Raw genomic sequence first — 16865 nt, 5'->3', positions numbered from 1 at the left:
CTGGTGACCAGCCAGTCTGAGAAAATGCTGCACTGACCTCCCAGAGAGTTGGGGTGGCTTCTGGGGTGTCCCCAGCTGTCTGCCTGAGGCTGCTGGACACGGGTCTGGAAGCCAAGCTGCCGTGCCCTCACCTGAGACCCGGAGGGGGTTGGGAGTCCCTGTAACCATCCTGAACCCCAGGGGCAGCTGCCATGGGGAGAGGGAAAGGTGGGGTCCTCCCCATGCCTCCCTCCGGTTCTTACCAGCAGACACCTTCCAATGGCCTGGGGCTTTGTACCCAGCTCAGCCTCTAGCCCAGGGAGGCAGGGATGCACCGAGCTGGGAGGTGCGGAAGCCGGAAGAGTCTGGAGCAGGCCAATGAGGGGGTGGTGAAGGGGCAGGGGGCTGGGAGAGCCTGTCACAGCCAGACGGGAACTCCAGAGCCCCAGCAGCCCGTCACGGAGCAAGGCAGGTGGCGGGTCCCTGGGGCTGCGGCCTGGCCAACCCTTGGCCTCCCACACCTTGCAGAAAAGTGGCCCAAGTGATGGAGCGTGTGGGAAGCCAGAAGTGCAGATATTCCTGTGAAATCTGATTTTAAATTTGGCAAGACATTAAAATTCTTTGTATCCATGTGGGCAAAGCCAAACGTCGCTGGCTGATCGTTGCCCTCCGGGCAGCATTTGCAACCCCTGCCTGTGTGGGCTCCAGCTGCTCTGGTGGGCTTTGGTGCCCCTCGAGGTCGTCCGGGCACAGTCCCATTGACCGTGACTGACTGACCACTGTCTTGGTTCCAGGCCCCCGGCTGCCCCGACTACAGCATCCTCTCCTTCATGGGCGCCTTCCACGGGAGGACCATGGGTAAGGGCTCCGGGCTGGGCGTGGCTGCCTTGGACCTCACACTGCCTGTGTCCACCTCTTGGCTGCAAATTGACCCCACTTTGCAGAGGTGAAAATTGAGGCTGAGTTAGGGAAGGAACTTCCCCAGGCTGATCACGGTGGGGCTGGGATTTGCACCCTTATCTCCGTCCCGTCCAAGCCCACGCTTCACTCGTGAGGAGTCAGCCTGGGCATTTGAAGTCTTGGGCTGAAGTGCCAGCCACCCCCTTTGAAAGACTTCCCCCTTCCCCAGCCAGCACCACCCTTCTTTTCTGCTGGGCAGGTTGCTTAGCGACCACGCACTCCAAAGCCATCCACAAGATCGACATCCCCTCCTTCGACTGGCCCATCGCCCCGTTCCCGCGGCTCAAGTACCCCCTGGAAGAGTTTGTGAAGGAGAACCAGCAAGAGGAGGCCCGCTGTCTAGAAGAGGTAACGCCGGCCATTCCGGGCCCTCTCGGCCCCCTCTGCACCCCAGAATCAGCCCAGGAGGAGAGTCTGTCTGGGCCGTGTGGGGCTCCCTGGGAGGGACGGAGAGGCCCCGAGTCCCAAATGCCCCAGGAATGAGACCCCAGCATCCCCCCCTCCATCTTGGTTGGGGGACCATTCCAGTTTCTGTAGAGCAGCAGGGGAGGGAGTAGAGCGATTGTCACTGTAGCGGCAGGAGGGCCCAGAGCAGGATCTCTATGACCCGAGCAGATGCGTAAAGGAGAGTCCTGGAGCCCTGGGGGGTTTTTCAGGCTTTTATTGAGTTTTTACCAGGTACACGGCAGGCGGGGGTGCCGTGGGGCCAGGAGGCTGGCAGGCCTCCCAGCCCCTGGCGAGTCTCCACTCTTTCTGGGCTCTCTGGCGTTCTCCTGGTCTCTGCTTCTCCACCAGTTCTACTCTCTTCTCTCTGGGCCCCAGTGATGCTGCCTTGTAAGCCCCATCTCTGCCCATGTGTGCCCACCTACGCATGCCCACACCTACTCCAGGTGTCCGCCATCAGGCATGCGTGCGGGGCCGCAGGGATCCATCATCGACGCTAATGGCGGGAGGGCAGAAAAGCCTACAGTCACTGACTCTAAAATAAGAGGGTTTGCCGTACGAACATGGGGCGCATATAGAGAAACAGTCCCATTGGTCCCTCTAGTGCACTGTGGTGCCTCGGTCTCCAGAATCCCAGGGTTTCTTTGGGGTTGCCCTGGAGCCAGGGAGAGGGTGAGGGTATGCAGCTCCAATTCCACCACAACAGCCCCCTTTGCTCTGTCCCGTAGGGTGGGGTCCCTTGGAAGACACTGGACGGATTTTGCTGCTGGGGGTGGAGGGACTCACTCTTCAGCTTGGGGTTTGAGCCCAGTCGGGCTGGTCTGAGGCCGTTTGCCTCTTAGGCCCATCATTGTTTCCATCCACGTAACATTTCACACCTGCCAGGTGCTCGGCAGAGTGCTGGGTGCTTCGTGGTAATGAGAGGCGGGAGAATGGAGTCTGGCACGGTGCGCCCGGGGGGTGGAGGGCGTCGGTCTTCTTGGTCCTCCCATTCTAGCAAAGTCAAAAGAAATGGGTGAAGGGGATTTTCATAACATTGTATTGAATCCAACAGATCTAAAATAGTTTCACTTCAACAGGTAATTAATACTTAAATGCTATTGATATTTTTCTTTTTTGTTGCTTTCTTCATCTTCATCACCTTTGCTGTATGTTTCATTTTTTATCAAAACATCCTTCCAGTCCTTTTAAGTAAATCTAAAAATGATGAGAGGGACGCTTTTTATGCACCTAACTCAGGATTCTTTATTTTATTTAGAGATTTTATTTTTGCATAGAAGAACTGGGGTGCAAGCCAGAGGTGCGGGGGTGAGAGGATTCACCAGAGACAGGGTGGGGAGCAGAACAGACACATCTACTGAAATCCACTGCTAAGGGGAGCAGCGGGGAGACAGGCGAGGTCTGCTGCGCCATGTGGGTCATCTCCCTGGCTGGGGATCGAACTCAGGCCGTGGTGGCGATAGCACTGAGACTTAACCCCTAGGCCACCAGGGAGGCCCCCAGAACTCTTTATTTTATTTTTTGATTGAAATTTTTGTTTGAGGTAACATTGATTCATACCATTTTTCATATTTTAAAGTCCAGGCACCCCCCCGCCCCAGGTGTTGCCATAGCTCTCCCACCCCTGAGCACCCACCGTCCTGCACCATGGTCCATGGTACTCCCTCTCCAGCCTGTTCTTGTCCCTCCCTCTGCCCCGTCCCCTCTGGATGCCACAGCCCTAGGGTCAGCTTTAGGGGACTAGTTTAAAAGTTTGTCTTAAGCCCCATGCTATACCCAGTGTGGCTTGTGGCTGTCTCCCCGGAGAGACAGGGACATAGGAAACCAGCCTTACATGGATTAGAAAAGATCAGGGCCCCCCTGGTGGCGCAAGGGGTTAAGCACAGCACTGTGAGGCTGTCCGCAGCCTCTGCACGAAAGTTCAATCCCCGACTGGCCAGGGAGCTACCCACAAGGTGCGGTGCATTAAATCAGTGCATTTTAGGGCATGTCATTGTACTTCAATGAAGCACTTGGGCGCCCCAACGAGCCACGGCCCCCTCCCCTTGGCAATCCAGGTGGAGGATCTGATCGTGAAATATCGGAAAAAGAAGAAGACAGTGGCTGGCATCGTGGTGGAGCCCATCCAGTCAGAGGGCGGCGACAACCACGCGTCAGACGACTTCTTCCGGAAGCTGAGAGACATCTCCAGGAAGGTCAGTGTCTGGGCGGGGCCGCGGGACCATTTCCGGTTGCTTTCCTAAGCCAAGGGCCACTTGGCAAAGCTTACTTTGCAAACTTTCAGATGTTCAGAGGCTGCCTGTCTCAGGTGGAGGCAGGTGATGATGCCCCTAAAATCTTACTGCGCAATCAGCCATCTTGTTCAGCACTAGCCCAATCAGGAGACTCCTGGGGCCCTCAGCTGCCCCCCTTTTCTTTCTAGACACCCCCCTCTTCTTTCAACCCAGTGCAGTCCACACTGGACAGATGCAAAAACAGATAGACTCTGTGTTTATATCACGCATTTATTGTCAGGCGTCAGCTCTGTGTACCTGGCTCAGCCAGCCCGTAAGTTCACAGACGGGCTTGAGTTGATTTAAACACAAACACTAAGAAACAGCGGTCCTTGGAGCAGCAGAGCTGCAGGGCCCGGGAACGACCCTGTCCAAGCCTGCACTCGAGCAGGCAGGTTTCCTTCTGAGGAATCAGCTTGCTCTGGACCCAGGCAGAGTGAGTCTTTGTGTGCCTTGGGTCACGGAGTGTTTGCAGTTGTGTCCAGCGCATTCAGGCCAGCCCCGGAAAGACGAGCCCACTCGGTTGAGCTCTGCGCAGCCGGAGATGCCAGCCTGGGCTCGAGGTTCAGAAAGCAAAGAGGGTTGGGCGGCCCGGGGTCTGCAGCTGGCCGGCGGTGGGTGTTTACCCTTCCCTCCCCTCCGCCAGCACGGCTGTGCCTTTTTGGTCGACGAGGTCCAGACCGGAGGGGGCTGCACCGGCAAGTTTTGGGCCCACGAGCACTGGGGCCTGGATGACCCGGCCGACGTGATGACCTTCAGCAAGAAGATGATGACCGGAGGCTTCTACCACAAGGAGGAGCTCAGGCCCAACGCTGTGCGTGAGAACCCACCTGCTGTCCCTCCCCTGTAGGGAACCACTTGACACTTGACATGTCACAGAGATTTCCCAAGGCCCAGTTCCTAGCCTCTTAATGTACAGCCAGCGGTTACGCTCATCCAGCTCTCTCTGCAGGCCTGGCTTTGCAGCAGCCTGCCCTGATTTCTCTCTGTGTCCACAGGCGGTAATATTGTTAACAGCTCTGCTGCAAACTGAGCATTTGCTCTGCGCCTGGCCTGCCCTAAGCACTCTAGGTATGGTCATTCCTTAAAACCATCTACCCAAGTAGGTGTTATTTTCATCTCCCATTTTACCTTTCAGGCACAGAAAGGTTTAGTAAGTTGTTCAAGAGCACACAGCCTGCCGCGGACCAGCACAGCAGTAGACAATGAGGCCATCTCAGGGTTGAGAGACTGCGCAGGGTGGTTAGGGCGTCAGCGAAAGAAATGACAAACAGACACGCTTCAAGAGAGTGAAAATCTGAGTGTCATTTTCTTTGAGTTGGTGACCAGTATATATATGTTTTCTAAAAGCATAGGAATGGCGAACATCAGTGAAGAAATCAGCTTGCTTATAGGTTTAGCTTATCATTGACAGGGCAGTGATTTACATCTGGACCCAGGCGCATTCCTAAGTAGTCAGGCTATTAATTTTTCTTTTTGTTTTATGTGATTACTTTTTTGTTTTAACTACTCACTACCACTAAATTACTATTAATTAGCACGGGTGAGTTTTACTTTTCACAATGTAATATTTTTATCATTAAGATTAATGCTAACAAGGCTAAGCATACAACAGAGAAATTATTAAGCTAACAGTTCTATTAATACACAGAGTTTAGTAACGTTTCATTTGAATTAGCCTAGTTATTAGATTTCGTATGTTCTTTTTTAATCAGCAACCAATGACCTTTTTAGACAGAGAAAGAGAAAAGATTTTAGAAAGAGAAAAGATTTGAGAGAGACAGTTGTAGTAGAATAAAGTTTGTGGGCCTTGAGAAGGCGAGATAAGGTTCCGTGTGGTCAGCATTCCTGTAGTGGCTCCTGGGGGTCGTTATCTTTCAATAGGGGTCAGTCTTATCTATGTCTTCAGGGAGTTTTGCTGTTCTCCCCCTGCTTCAGGGAGTTTTGCTGTTCTCCCCCTGCACGCTGGTTCCTTGCCCAACAGGACCTAGGGACCTTGGCGAAAGCCATTAGCCCTAAAGGTCACTGCAGGGGGAGGTGCAGCACAGCCTGTTATATAACAAAGCCAGGATTCAAACCCAGAGCCCATGTTTTTGACTACTATACTGCACTGCCATGTGGACATATGGAATCTTTCTCTCTCAGACAAAGTCATCGGGGACCCAGAGGCCTTCTTTCCTCCCTTCCTATATGTAGTTTGCACCCTCGAGGTTGCCTCGTGGTCCAAAATGGCTGCTGGGGCTCTCGCCATCACATCTCAATTCTAGACATTAGAATTGTCTCCTCGTCTTTAGCAGTCATGCAGAAATCTCACAACACTTCTCTGTCTAACACTTTGACTAAGATTTGGTTGCCTGGCCACTCCTAACTGTGAGAGGCCAGGAAATGTGTTTTAGCTAGCTGTGCTCACACAGTGAAAATTCATGGAGGAATAAATCCAGTGGTATTTGAGGGTCACCTGCCATCAGTCCACCACCCGTGAACCGTGTTTACTATGGACAAATCACTTAACCTCTCAGAACCTTGACTTTCCCCCTCTATAAAATAAGGATTGTAATAATTAAGGACCAGTTTCTTGGTTTGGGGATTGCATGGACACCATTGCATGGACACCTTGGTCTCCCTAATAGTAGTATAGCAAGTCTTCAAAAAATGTTTCAATCAATGTGGTTTTATATTTTATACGTAAAATATAAAAGAGAAAAGAACAATCCTGGGAAACGTTGAAAGAAGTAACATTTTTCAAGATTTCATACAATGAGTCACTTAAAGTCAGTTTCCAAGAACCCCTCCATGATGGAAAGCAAAGGCTTACTGTAGCTCTGGGGTTGCTGCAATGGGAGAAATTCAGTGAGGTGACATGAGTTATCCTCTTGAACCTAGGAGTCCACAAGATCAGTTCCTTTTCTCTCGCACGGGGAACGTGTTTCTGAGAGAAGTAGGCCTCTTTGGGGTGTGAGCCCTTCCAACACCCTGTGTCTCATTCTAGCCTTACCGGATCTTCAACACTTGGCTGGGGGACCCATCCAAGAACCTGCTGCTGGCTGAAGTCATCAACGTCATCAAGCAGGAGGACCTCCTGAACAACGCAGCCCATGCCGGGAAGGCCCTGCTCACCGGGCTGCTGGACCTCCAGGTACCTCCCCCCATCTCTCCCCCACTCCCCCAGACCTCTGTCCATTGTTCCCCAGGGCTCCCAGGATATGTCTAAGGTTTTCAGCTTGTTGATGGTGTATGGTGATGATGGTGATGATGATGATGGTGATGGTGGTGGTGGTAATGATAGTGTTGGCAATGATGGTGATGGTGATGATAATGATGGTAGTGATGATGGTGACTGATGATGGTGGTGATGATGATGATGGTGATGATGATGGTGGTGATGATGGTGGTGATGATGGTGGTAGCGATGGTGGTGTTGGTGATGGTGATGATGGTGGTGTGATGAAGGGAGGCAGGATGCTTCCATTTATTAATAGCCTGCCCTGTGGCAAGTCCTGTGATGGGCTTTGGATGCAGGCACACTATCACACCTATTTTCCAGAGGGGGAAACTGAGGTGTGGAAGTGTTGAAAAATGTCCAAGCTCACGTGGCTTCCACATGGCACCCCTGGGTTTGCCCCTGATTCTGGTGGACCTCCAAGCCCATGACCTATTTACTTCTCTGCCGTGCTCAAGGGCATAATACTAAAACTACCATTAATTGACAATGTGCTGTATGTCAAGCATTGTGTTAAATGCCTTATCTAATTTAATCCTCAAGATTAGTACCCTAGGGGGAAAAAAAAATAACAAGATCCCCCAGTTAAATTTAAAATCATAAATGCGAGGCAGGGATGAGGCATGGTGTGGGGTAAAAGGCACAGAACTTGGCTCCAGACACAGGACAGAGGCAGGGGCTCCAGGAACACCCCACTTCCCTACACACATGAGGTACAGAGCCCAGATTTAGCAAATTACAATACAGGATTCCCCATTAAATTTGAACAAAAGCAGTTAATTTTTTAGCATATAACCCATGTGACTTTGGGGATATATTTATGCTAAATATATCCTAAATTGTTTATCTGAAATTCAGGCTTAACTAGCCCTCCTGAACTCGGAACAATTTGAAATTGGGAAAATGTGATTATCTCCATTTTATGAATGAAAAATGGAGACCTGGGGAGGAAGGTACTTTGCTCCTCAGGCTGCTGCCAGGTTCTGGACCCAGGTAGACTGAAGGGGTCAAGTGTGGCCGTAGAGACAGCTAAGCCCTTCCTACTCATCGACTCTTTCTTCTCTTGGGCTGGAACTGCACTGAAACAGAGGTCTAAGCCCTACTGTGTGGTGGGGGAGCACAAGGACCCCAGGGACACCCAGGTCGCAGAGCAGGCCCCATCAGTCAGCAAAGCGAGACAGAGAGGCAGCAGTGGAGAGAATTCCCGGCCTGGCCCCTCACCTAGGAGATCAAAATGGGTTCTTCTTCACTGGTGGAAGGAGTAAGGGTTCAAAGCATTCCAGAAAGTACCCAGCTCATCACCAGAATGTGACTTCCTCTCCCGTTTCCACCATGGGGCTGGAATGAACTAACCCTGCCCTGCACCCCAAATCTCATGGGGTTACCCACGCCCTCGTGTGCTGTCCTTCACATGGACAACAGGAGGGGAGCCTCTGCTGGGTGACCGTTGGCTCCCTGGGCTGCTTTAACCTATGCCCACAGGCTGGGCTGCTTAAAACAACAAGAAGTTTCTGTCCTGGACCCAGAAATCCTAAATCAAGACATGAGCATGACTGGCTCTTCCTAGAGGGGAACGAGAGGGGCAGCCCAAATCCCGCAAACCTGCCTATTCTACATGGGTTCTGCCATCCGCTGCATCAACACAAAACATAGGAGACTTTAATGGGAAGGAACTTTAATAAAAACTAGGAAACAATACAGGTAAGGCCAAGAGTCTAGTTTTTAAATGAAGCACCCAAAATTACCTGTCCCCTCATGGGTAAAAGTCCATCCATATGGGATTGGCCCAGAGTAAGGCCCCAAGGCCTGCCACAAGTCTAAAGCATCTTCCAGTGGGGACCCACAGAAAAGGATCACAAACAACCAAACAAGCCCGGAAGGAAAAGAGCAAAATCAACATCAAGATAAAAGCTGCCATGGTCACCTCTCCACGGGTCTCATCCACATCTGTGTCACCCAGTCCACGACCAAAAGACAAGCGCAGTTTTTTAGACCCCTCAGGCCACTCTGCTCGCCACTTCTGCTGTGTCCAGGCTTGCCGCATGGCTCTCGCTGGCCTCCCTTGTCAAGGGGCCTCGCCTGCTCTGTGCGCGAGTCTCTGTGTCCAGATTTCCTCTGAGGACACCAGCCGTTGGATTCAGGGCCCGTCTTTTTTTTTTTTTTTTTTTTGCTGCAAAAAGCTTTATTGTTTTCATTTGGTCCACAACTTGGAAGAGCTCTAGGGAGAGGCTTAGGCAGAAGCCCTTAACACCAAGGGTGCCATTTGGGCTAAGGGCCCCATCTCAACCTATTTCCATCTGCAAGGCACTTTCCAAACAAGGTCACATCATCTGTGGTGGACGGACATTTAGGGGACGGGCGCCACCCAACCCACCGCAACTCCCAGTCTTAGAGCCCTTCTGGAAGAATCACCACTCTTCTAGAAGAGAGGCTAACCAACAAAGTGGCTGCTTCTGTTGAGCACCTGCCACATGCCAGGCCTGGGACTTAGGACCTGATATAGGAACTCGTCTCACTGAGTTCTCCCCCTAGCCCACTGGGTTAGTAGCATTTACATCCCTCCATTTACAGAAGAGGAAACTGAGGCACAGGCCATCTAAGTGACCTGCACAAGTTGCACCAAGGAAAAGAAGCAGAGCTGGGGTTTGAACCCAGGATCCAGAGCCAGTTCTTTACCCCACAGTGGAGTCCATGCAGGGCTCAGAGGCAGGACTCTGTGGGGCATCTGAGGATCCACCACCACTGATGCCACCCTGCTCTCCCCATTGCAGGCCCGGTACCCCCAGTTCATCAGCAGAGTGAGAGGACGAGGCACCTTCTGCTCCTTCGACACTCCAGATGAATCCATCCGGAATAAACTCATTTTAATAGCCAGAAACAAAGGTAAGGCAGCCGGCATGAGGAGCAAGGCTTCCTGGTGTCCACCTTACCCAGTGGGGGGGGAGGGGGGCAGGTGGCTTAGAGGAAGAGAAAGTTGCCAGCAAGGTTTCCAAGTACATCATTTATTCATTCAACAAACATTCATCGAGAAAGCGTTGCTCTGACCCTGGAGAGAAGCTGCTGATGAGCAGACCTCCAGGGCACACCCCTCTGGAGACTGGCCTTCTAGCTGGAAGCATCCGAGACAGCTTTGCACAATCAACTAATTAGCTGTGGGAAGTGTCTGCTCCAGGAAATCAGGAAAGGCTTCCTTCAGGGAGTAGCCTTTTACCTTAAGTCCTGATGGATAGCCAGGGGTGAACAGGTGGGGAAAGTGAGGCAGAACATGCAGGCAGAGGGAGGGGCGTGGGGGATGACGTGAGGCAGGGAGAGCTGGGGGATGGGGAAGGACGAGGGCCAGACTAGCTGGAGGGGTGACACGGGAGCCCCTTCACTTTGTCCCGAGAGTCAGGTTGGAAATTCTGACGGTTTGCAAAGCGCCACCGTGAGCCATGGCAGGGTTTTGCTGGGGACGGCAGAGTGAGAGCTGAGCAGCTCCCAGGGGTCCCCCCGCCCAGGGTGGGCACAACTGAAATGAGGACAGTGAGTCCCAGTGTCTCACCACCTGGACGGGACGCGCTGTGGCCCAGGGTGAAGTCACCCTTTCAGGCCAGCCTGTCCGTCCCTCTGGAGTGGCCATCGGCCCCGCCCCACTCCCCCCGCTGGGGCCTGGCCTCCGCTCCTGTGACTGACTTGGGGGCGCGTGCCTTTCCCGCCACCCTTGAGTGCCAGGAAGGCAGGGCCATCCCCTCCGAACTCCCCCATCGCCAGACCTGGGGCAGGGCAACAGCCCGGCCTTGCCGGGAAGGAGGAGCAAGGCAGAGGGGAGGGGTGAGCTGGGGGGCGGCCACGCGGGGCGGGCGGGCGCGCGTGGGGAGCCCCGCTGTGGAGCCCGCGCTCCTCACCCTCCTGCCCTCTCTTGCAGGCGTGGTCTTGGGGGGCTGCGGCGACAAATCCATCCGTTTCCGTCCCACCCTGGTCTTCAGGGACCACCACGCACACCTGTTCCTCAACATTTTCAGCGACATCCTGGCCGACTTCAAGTAACGAAGCCATTTCCACGCCACCTGGGAAAGCCCTGATCTCAACTGTTGTCCAATCGATTAGTTTGCCTAATTCATGTTTTCACTCAAAGTGTCAGAGGTGGACGCCTAAGCTGAAGGTTATCTGTGGGGAGGGGATGTCTGGTGGCTGGGGGAGAGGAGAAGGGAGGGCCGCTGTTGCTTCCCCCCCTGCAGAGCCAATGGTGTGCATTGGTTTGAGCCCAGAATTCTGCTTGGACCCTGGACAGAGTATTAGGAGGGGCCCTGAGGGCCCTGCCCACCCTTGACCCCGACATGTCTTTGGCAGCCAGACAGGGGGTGACACCTGCTCAGGGCCCCATGGCCCTCTGGAGCGCACGTCTGCCATCAAGGATGCTGGCCCCTCACCCTGTCTCACGCTCTCCCCTGGCCCCCGGGGTGCTGCCCAGCCCTCAGGCACAGTTCAGGGCAGGATGTAACAGATCTCGGGAAGGCAGGGCAGTGGGGACAGAGGGAAGGCAGAGCCCAGGACAGTGAGGGGTCTTCTGGCCTCCTTCAGACCAGGACCGCCCCCTCCGTGCATCCAGGGCCCCTCCAAACTGTGATTCTGCCCTTGACGAGGCTTTGCCCTTGAGGCTCTCTGGCTGGCACCGTGAGAGTTCCTACTCGCCATCCTCCATTCCCCGAGCTCCCCCAGGCCCAATGTTCAATGTCAACCTAGACTCTGTGTGAGGAAACCACAGCCTGAATATCCACGGGTCCCACTGGAGCCCAAGGGTCTGACGCACCAGCCCCTGGCCAGTGGCCTGGGAGGGCGCGTCAGCCCAGGGCCTGGGGCACAGGGCTGCTTCGACCTGACCCCCCGGCACTGGGCTTGTGAGGCCTGACCTTGGGCCCCTGGCCCCGAAGTCTCTTGGTCTAGCTTTTGCTCATCCAACTCTGCGCCACCTCTGAGCAGCCCCCGCCCCCAGCTCTGCTGCTCCATCAAGGCATCCATTGCCCATTTAGATTTCTCGAGAAAAACACATGAATTAAAGGCGCTGGAGCCACCGCCTGTTGGTTCAAGGTGGTTCCCAACCCTGCCGTTCCAAATTAGCGACTTTCCTGACACGAGTGAGTGTGGCGGTCACAGCCAGGTGATACTTAAATGCACAGCAGCTCAGAGGTCGCGGCTGAAGTGGGTTCACCTCCCAACAGTGTGTCAGGCCAGCCCCCAGCAGCAGAGTGTGGTCTGCTGTGTAGACAGCCAAAGTCTGGCATGTGTTCCCTGCCCTAACGGAAGCCACTTCACCCCCTGGTGCCTGGTGAGCGTGTCGGGAGAAGGGCAGGATATCAGAGTTCTCGAGTCAGCACTTTGCTCTTTTAATAACTAATCATCCAGAGATCGTCAAGGGTTTGTTTTCTTCCCAGCTTCCACTCTTCAGCAGACGTGCTCATTGACCTATTTTGTTGGGGAACGGCAGGCGCTGGTGTATATAGAGCAGGCGCGGGCCAGCCGTGAGTCCAGACCTCGGTGTCCCGCTCACCAGTGCTGAGCCGTGGCTTTTAGGCAGAGTTCTGCTTTTGGGGGGCAGGGGGGCTTGGGTGCTGCCTCCCCCTCTCCGCAAGGCTTCCCTCCTGTGTATGTCCATTTATTTATGCAATCCCGCATTCCTGGAACTGCCTCCCATGCCAGCTCAGGCCCAAGCCCAGGGCTAAGCGTAGGAATACAATGGCGAAACTAAACCTAGTCTCTGCCCTCAAGGAACGACCCTTGTACTGTCGGTCTGTTACACCAGCAGCTAACCCAGAGTGGGAAGCGAGTGACAGGTGTGTGCAAGAGCACCAGGAAGGCAGAGCTGGTGCCCCCAGGCCCCTAAGGCTTAGCGGAGGTTTCAAGGAGAAAGGGACCTTTGAGCAGAGTTTGGCAGGACAAGCAAGAGTTCACCGGGCAGACAAGGCAAGGAAGGGTGTTGCAGAAAGGGAACAGCATATGCAAAGACACATCTGTTCATAGTCTCATACCTTTTGCTGGGGATCCAGATTCCACAGGCAATATCCCAAGATTCAAGGCCTTATTTAGCAAACAAGCAAAATGCAAACCAAACCATAATTCCTGTATTGGCGTGGCGTGCTTTCTTTTGGGAGCACTCTGGCACCAGGTGCAAACGTTCAGGAAGATTCTTGGCATCCAGAGGGTTTTGAAACCAGGGCACCACCAGAAACTTGGCTCTCCTCAGTGGAGGGAGGGGCTCCAACATTTTGCTCTCCCTCCCCCTATGGGGCATCAACAGAGAAATGAAATCATTCCACCCAAAGGGTCATTTCCAGACTCACTATCCATTCCTGAGCAAGGGAAGCTACTCCTCGTAAAAATCCTCAAGCCATTTATCAACAAGTTCTTGTTGACTCAGGGGGGAGGGAGTTCCTGAGACGTCCTCTTTGGGGGTAGGGGGATAGAAACTGGAAGAATTTCAAGGCGAAGGATTCTGGGCAGAGCTCAAGGCTGTAGAGACTTGGAGGAGGTGGGGCAAAGGCTGCCCTCTGGGGGAACAGGGAGCAGTGCTTCTGCGCCGGGGCTGGACGTGAGGCCATTCCCCACTCGTGCCATGGAGCTCTGAGTGTCTCCAGCGAGTCTCGTCCCTTTCACAGAGAGCCAGGTCCAGTCATAGCGAGTCTTAGCACATCCTCACTTTTATTATAAATGGATGTTTTTTTATAATTTTTACTGACACTCAGTAACCATGCAAAATTGTGCCCATTAATCTATTTCTCTCTACCATCTCTCTGTATCAGCTCATGGCGGGAAAACCATAGCTAGGGAACATCGCCAACTCACGCATCCCAAGTGATCTTGTTTACAGTATTCTGTGGACAGTGCCAATAAACGATAAAGAAATTCACGTGTCACGATGTAACTGACAACCATATGCACAATTCCATGGATTCCACGTTTCCTGTGTTAATCAGTATTCTTAAATTAAAAGAAAATATTTATAATGGAAACATCAGAATGAATGTAGCCTTTGTGGGCTTGGATGTGATTTTGTTAAGGAATTATTTGACAAGCAGCTACCGTAGACTTCTTAGGGGTGTGCTGGGGGGATATTCTACCTGCATACATCTGCCTTGGGAAGTACTGTGAGGCCATACAGCTCTCTGGAGCTCAGGGACATACCTGGTGATAGGTAGACAGGGCGTCCTTACCTCCAGCTCATCTCCACGGGGCAAAGGTCCCAGCCAACCTGAGGACCAGGATATAGGAATCCCGGGATGCCAGAGATGCACAGAGGACAGGCCCAAGTAAGGGTGGTGTTCGGGCCCCTGACTTTCACCTTCAAGGTTGACTGGGCCCTCAGGTGACTCAGGAGGGAGGGAAGGCCTCTCAGCTCCAGGGAGCAGCTAACTGCAGATGGAAGGGCAGGGCAGGCCGGGCATTTCTAGGAAACCAGTGGGGAATCAATTTTGTCAACATGGCCCGGTGGCCTGACCAGGGTGGAGAGGAGAAAGAAAAACACAGAATGCAAACACAGAGCAGTAGTTTTCACACTGGGTGCACTTAGAGTCTCTCTAAAGTGCTTTTAAAAAAAAAATCCTGGGGCCCCTGGTGGCCTAGAGGTTAAGTTTCAAGCTATCACCACTGTGGCCTGAATTAGATCCCCAGCCAGGGAGCTACCCACATGGCGCAGCAGACCTCTCCTGTCTCCCCGCTGCTCCCCTCAGCAGTGGATTTCAGTAGATCCACCTGTTCTGCTCCCCACTCTGTCTCTGGTCAATCCTCTCACCCGCCACACCTTGGGCCTATACACCAGTTCTATGCAAAAAAAAAAATTAATCTTAAAAAAAAAATTTTTAAATCCTGAAGCTTGGGCCCCTCCCAAACCAACTAAACTAGGTTCTCTCCATTGCTGGGGGGTGAGTTGATTGGGCTCAACCAGGAGACAGAAGGCGGGGAAGGCACAGAAGGGTTGCCTCGTGAGCACCTGGGGGGCTGGCTCTTCCGTCCCTCTGGTGTCCCAACCTGGAACCGGGGCCCCTGGGCTCTGGCTGGTTTTTCCCCCAGATGTCTTGGGGCCCTCCTGGCCTTGATTTTGCTCGTCTGTCAGCTGCATGGTTGGAGCATGTGATTTCCTAGGTCCTTCTGGCTCGGACATCCAACAAGCCTATGAAGTAAGAACTGACTCACACGGCAAAAGTTACATCACACTTTTTTCTTTTTTTAAGATTTATTTATTTTTATACAAGAACTGGGGTACAGGCCAGAGACAGAGCAGGGAGCAGAACAGGCAGGCAGACCGAAATACATTGCTGAGGGAAGCAGCTGGTGAGACAGGAGAGGTCTGCTGTGCCATGTGGGTAGCTCCCTGGCTGGCCGGGAATCAAACTTGCTCTGCAGAGGCTGCAGACAGTTTCACGGCACTGCGCCCAACCCGCTGTGCCACCGGGGAGGCCCCATCACACTTTTATTTTAATAACTACATATAAATAGTGACAATGATTACTTGTTGAGCACCTACTCCATGCCAGCATGTTCTGCTGGTGCTTTATAATTTTCACAACATGCTCACGAGCTATGTATTTGCATGCCTCTTTTTAAGATGAGGAAACGGAAGCTCAGAGAGGTTAGAGGGACCTGTCACATCACACAGCCGGGAAGCCGTGATACACACAGCTGAGCAAAAGATGAAATCTTCCCGCGTGGGATTGATCGAGGATGAGGCTGTCCTCTACCAGGCCTTCGCCTCAAAGTGGACTTGACCTGGTCAGCAAAGCACTCTAAGGCAGGGGGTAGGAGACACCAGCACCTCAAGATCAAATATTGTCACAAACAGCCACTGTTTCTAGTTTCTGTCTCCCCACTCCAAGGGATGGGGCACAGGCAGTGGAATGACCCAACTCTGCTGCTTTCTAACCGCGTGACCTTGAGCACGTCACTTCACCTCTCTGAGCCTTGTCTGCAGAATGAAGTTGATCACAGAAGCTGGCTGTGCCTTGCAAGTGCTCGCTGCTTCCCAGGTGGACCTGCGCTGCTCCAGGTAGTGAGTGTGTCCTCCCACACCCTGGGGATGCGCTTTTATATCAAAGCTTCACAAGAGACGCAGGCACCGTGACAGCGTGCATAAGGGGTGCAAGGTCACAGCTACAAAGCGGCAGGGTCGGGACTGAAGCAGCAAGATGTCTTGAGGCCTGCTGCCTCCCTGGGGTTCTCCAGCCCAAACGCTGGCCGTGAGGGTTCAATAAAGTCTCACAGTAATGGTCTGGCATAGGATGGCGGCTTCATCTCCGCGAGAGCTCGGCGTCTCCTCTATTGTTCTAAACAGTGAGGTATTTCTGCCCGGCTCGTAAAGGTTAAATCTATTCCCGGCCCAGCTGAGGCCTGAGTCCGTTTCCACGGCTGATCAGTGCAGCGGCTGCCCCGGCGCCCAAGCAGCACAAGTGTGGCCAGATGGCATGGGCACAGCCGATCACCCTCCTCGAGCACGGTTTATAGCTGGATGCCGCAGGATCAAAACAAGGTCATAAAAGTTGGACTCCGCCTGGGGTGCAAAGGGACCCTGTTGCTTTCCATTTGGGGCTCACAGATCCTGAAGTCATAAAGTGGCAGTAAAGGGCGAGCTCCCAGCCTGCTGGCGTGCACAACTACCCCAGGCTGCCCGCGCGAGCGGTTAAGCCCACCGGCTCCGTGTGGGGTGTGCATCAACAGGGTTACTGAATGGTGGGCTGGGGGCGGGGCCGCTGCTAGTGACAAGGTGTCACTGTGGCAACCAGAGCAGGGGAGGAACACAGCTCCCGACTGTGCACCAGACGAGCGTCCCCAGGTAGAGCCACCTCGCCCCGGTCTGCGCCTGGAGGACCAGTCCGCATCAGCCCAGGCTGCTGGCACCAAAGGACAGGGACAGGGCGGCTTCACCAGAAACAGCCAGTTATTTCTCGCGCTTCTGGAGACGGGAGTCCACAGTCGGGTTCTCGGGGAGGGCCTGGTCAAGGCTGGGTCTTCACACGTTTGAC

General features: G+C 53.5%; 1 protein-coding gene across 6 annotated transcripts in view; it reads left to right on the top strand.

The window, feature by feature from the left end:
- Positions 1–10902, top strand: part of ABAT (4-aminobutyrate aminotransferase) — a gene marked incomplete at both ends in the record, with an annotated part of 31154 nt that extends 20252 nt beyond the window's left edge. For 5 of the 6 annotated variants that reach the window (XM_084250666.1, XM_084250665.1, XM_084250664.1 and 2 more), the window contains 7 exons: positions 774–837; positions 1139–1287; positions 3441–3578; positions 4303–4470; positions 6646–6792; positions 9648–9759; positions 10781–10902. In XM_084250666.1, the coding sequence (XP_084106792.1) occupies positions 774–837; positions 1139–1287; positions 3441–3578; positions 4303–4470; positions 6646–6792; positions 9648–9759; positions 10781–10902 (900 nt within the window). The remainder of the gene's footprint in view (positions 1–773; positions 838–1138; positions 1288–3440; positions 3579–4302; positions 4471–6645; positions 6793–9647; positions 9760–10780) is intronic. The other variant, XM_084250662.1, reaches the window with a different exon arrangement.
- Between the last annotated feature and the right edge of the window lie 5963 nt (positions 10903–16865).

This window comes from Talpa europaea, assembly GCF_964194135.1.
Source record: "Talpa europaea genome assembly, chromosome: 12".
In the NCBI taxonomy this organism is placed as follows: domain Eukaryota; kingdom Metazoa; phylum Chordata; class Mammalia; order Eulipotyphla; family Talpidae; genus Talpa; species Talpa europaea.
The sequence above is the reverse complement of the archived record's forward strand: the minus strand, read 5'-3'. Positions and strand labels throughout refer to the sequence as shown.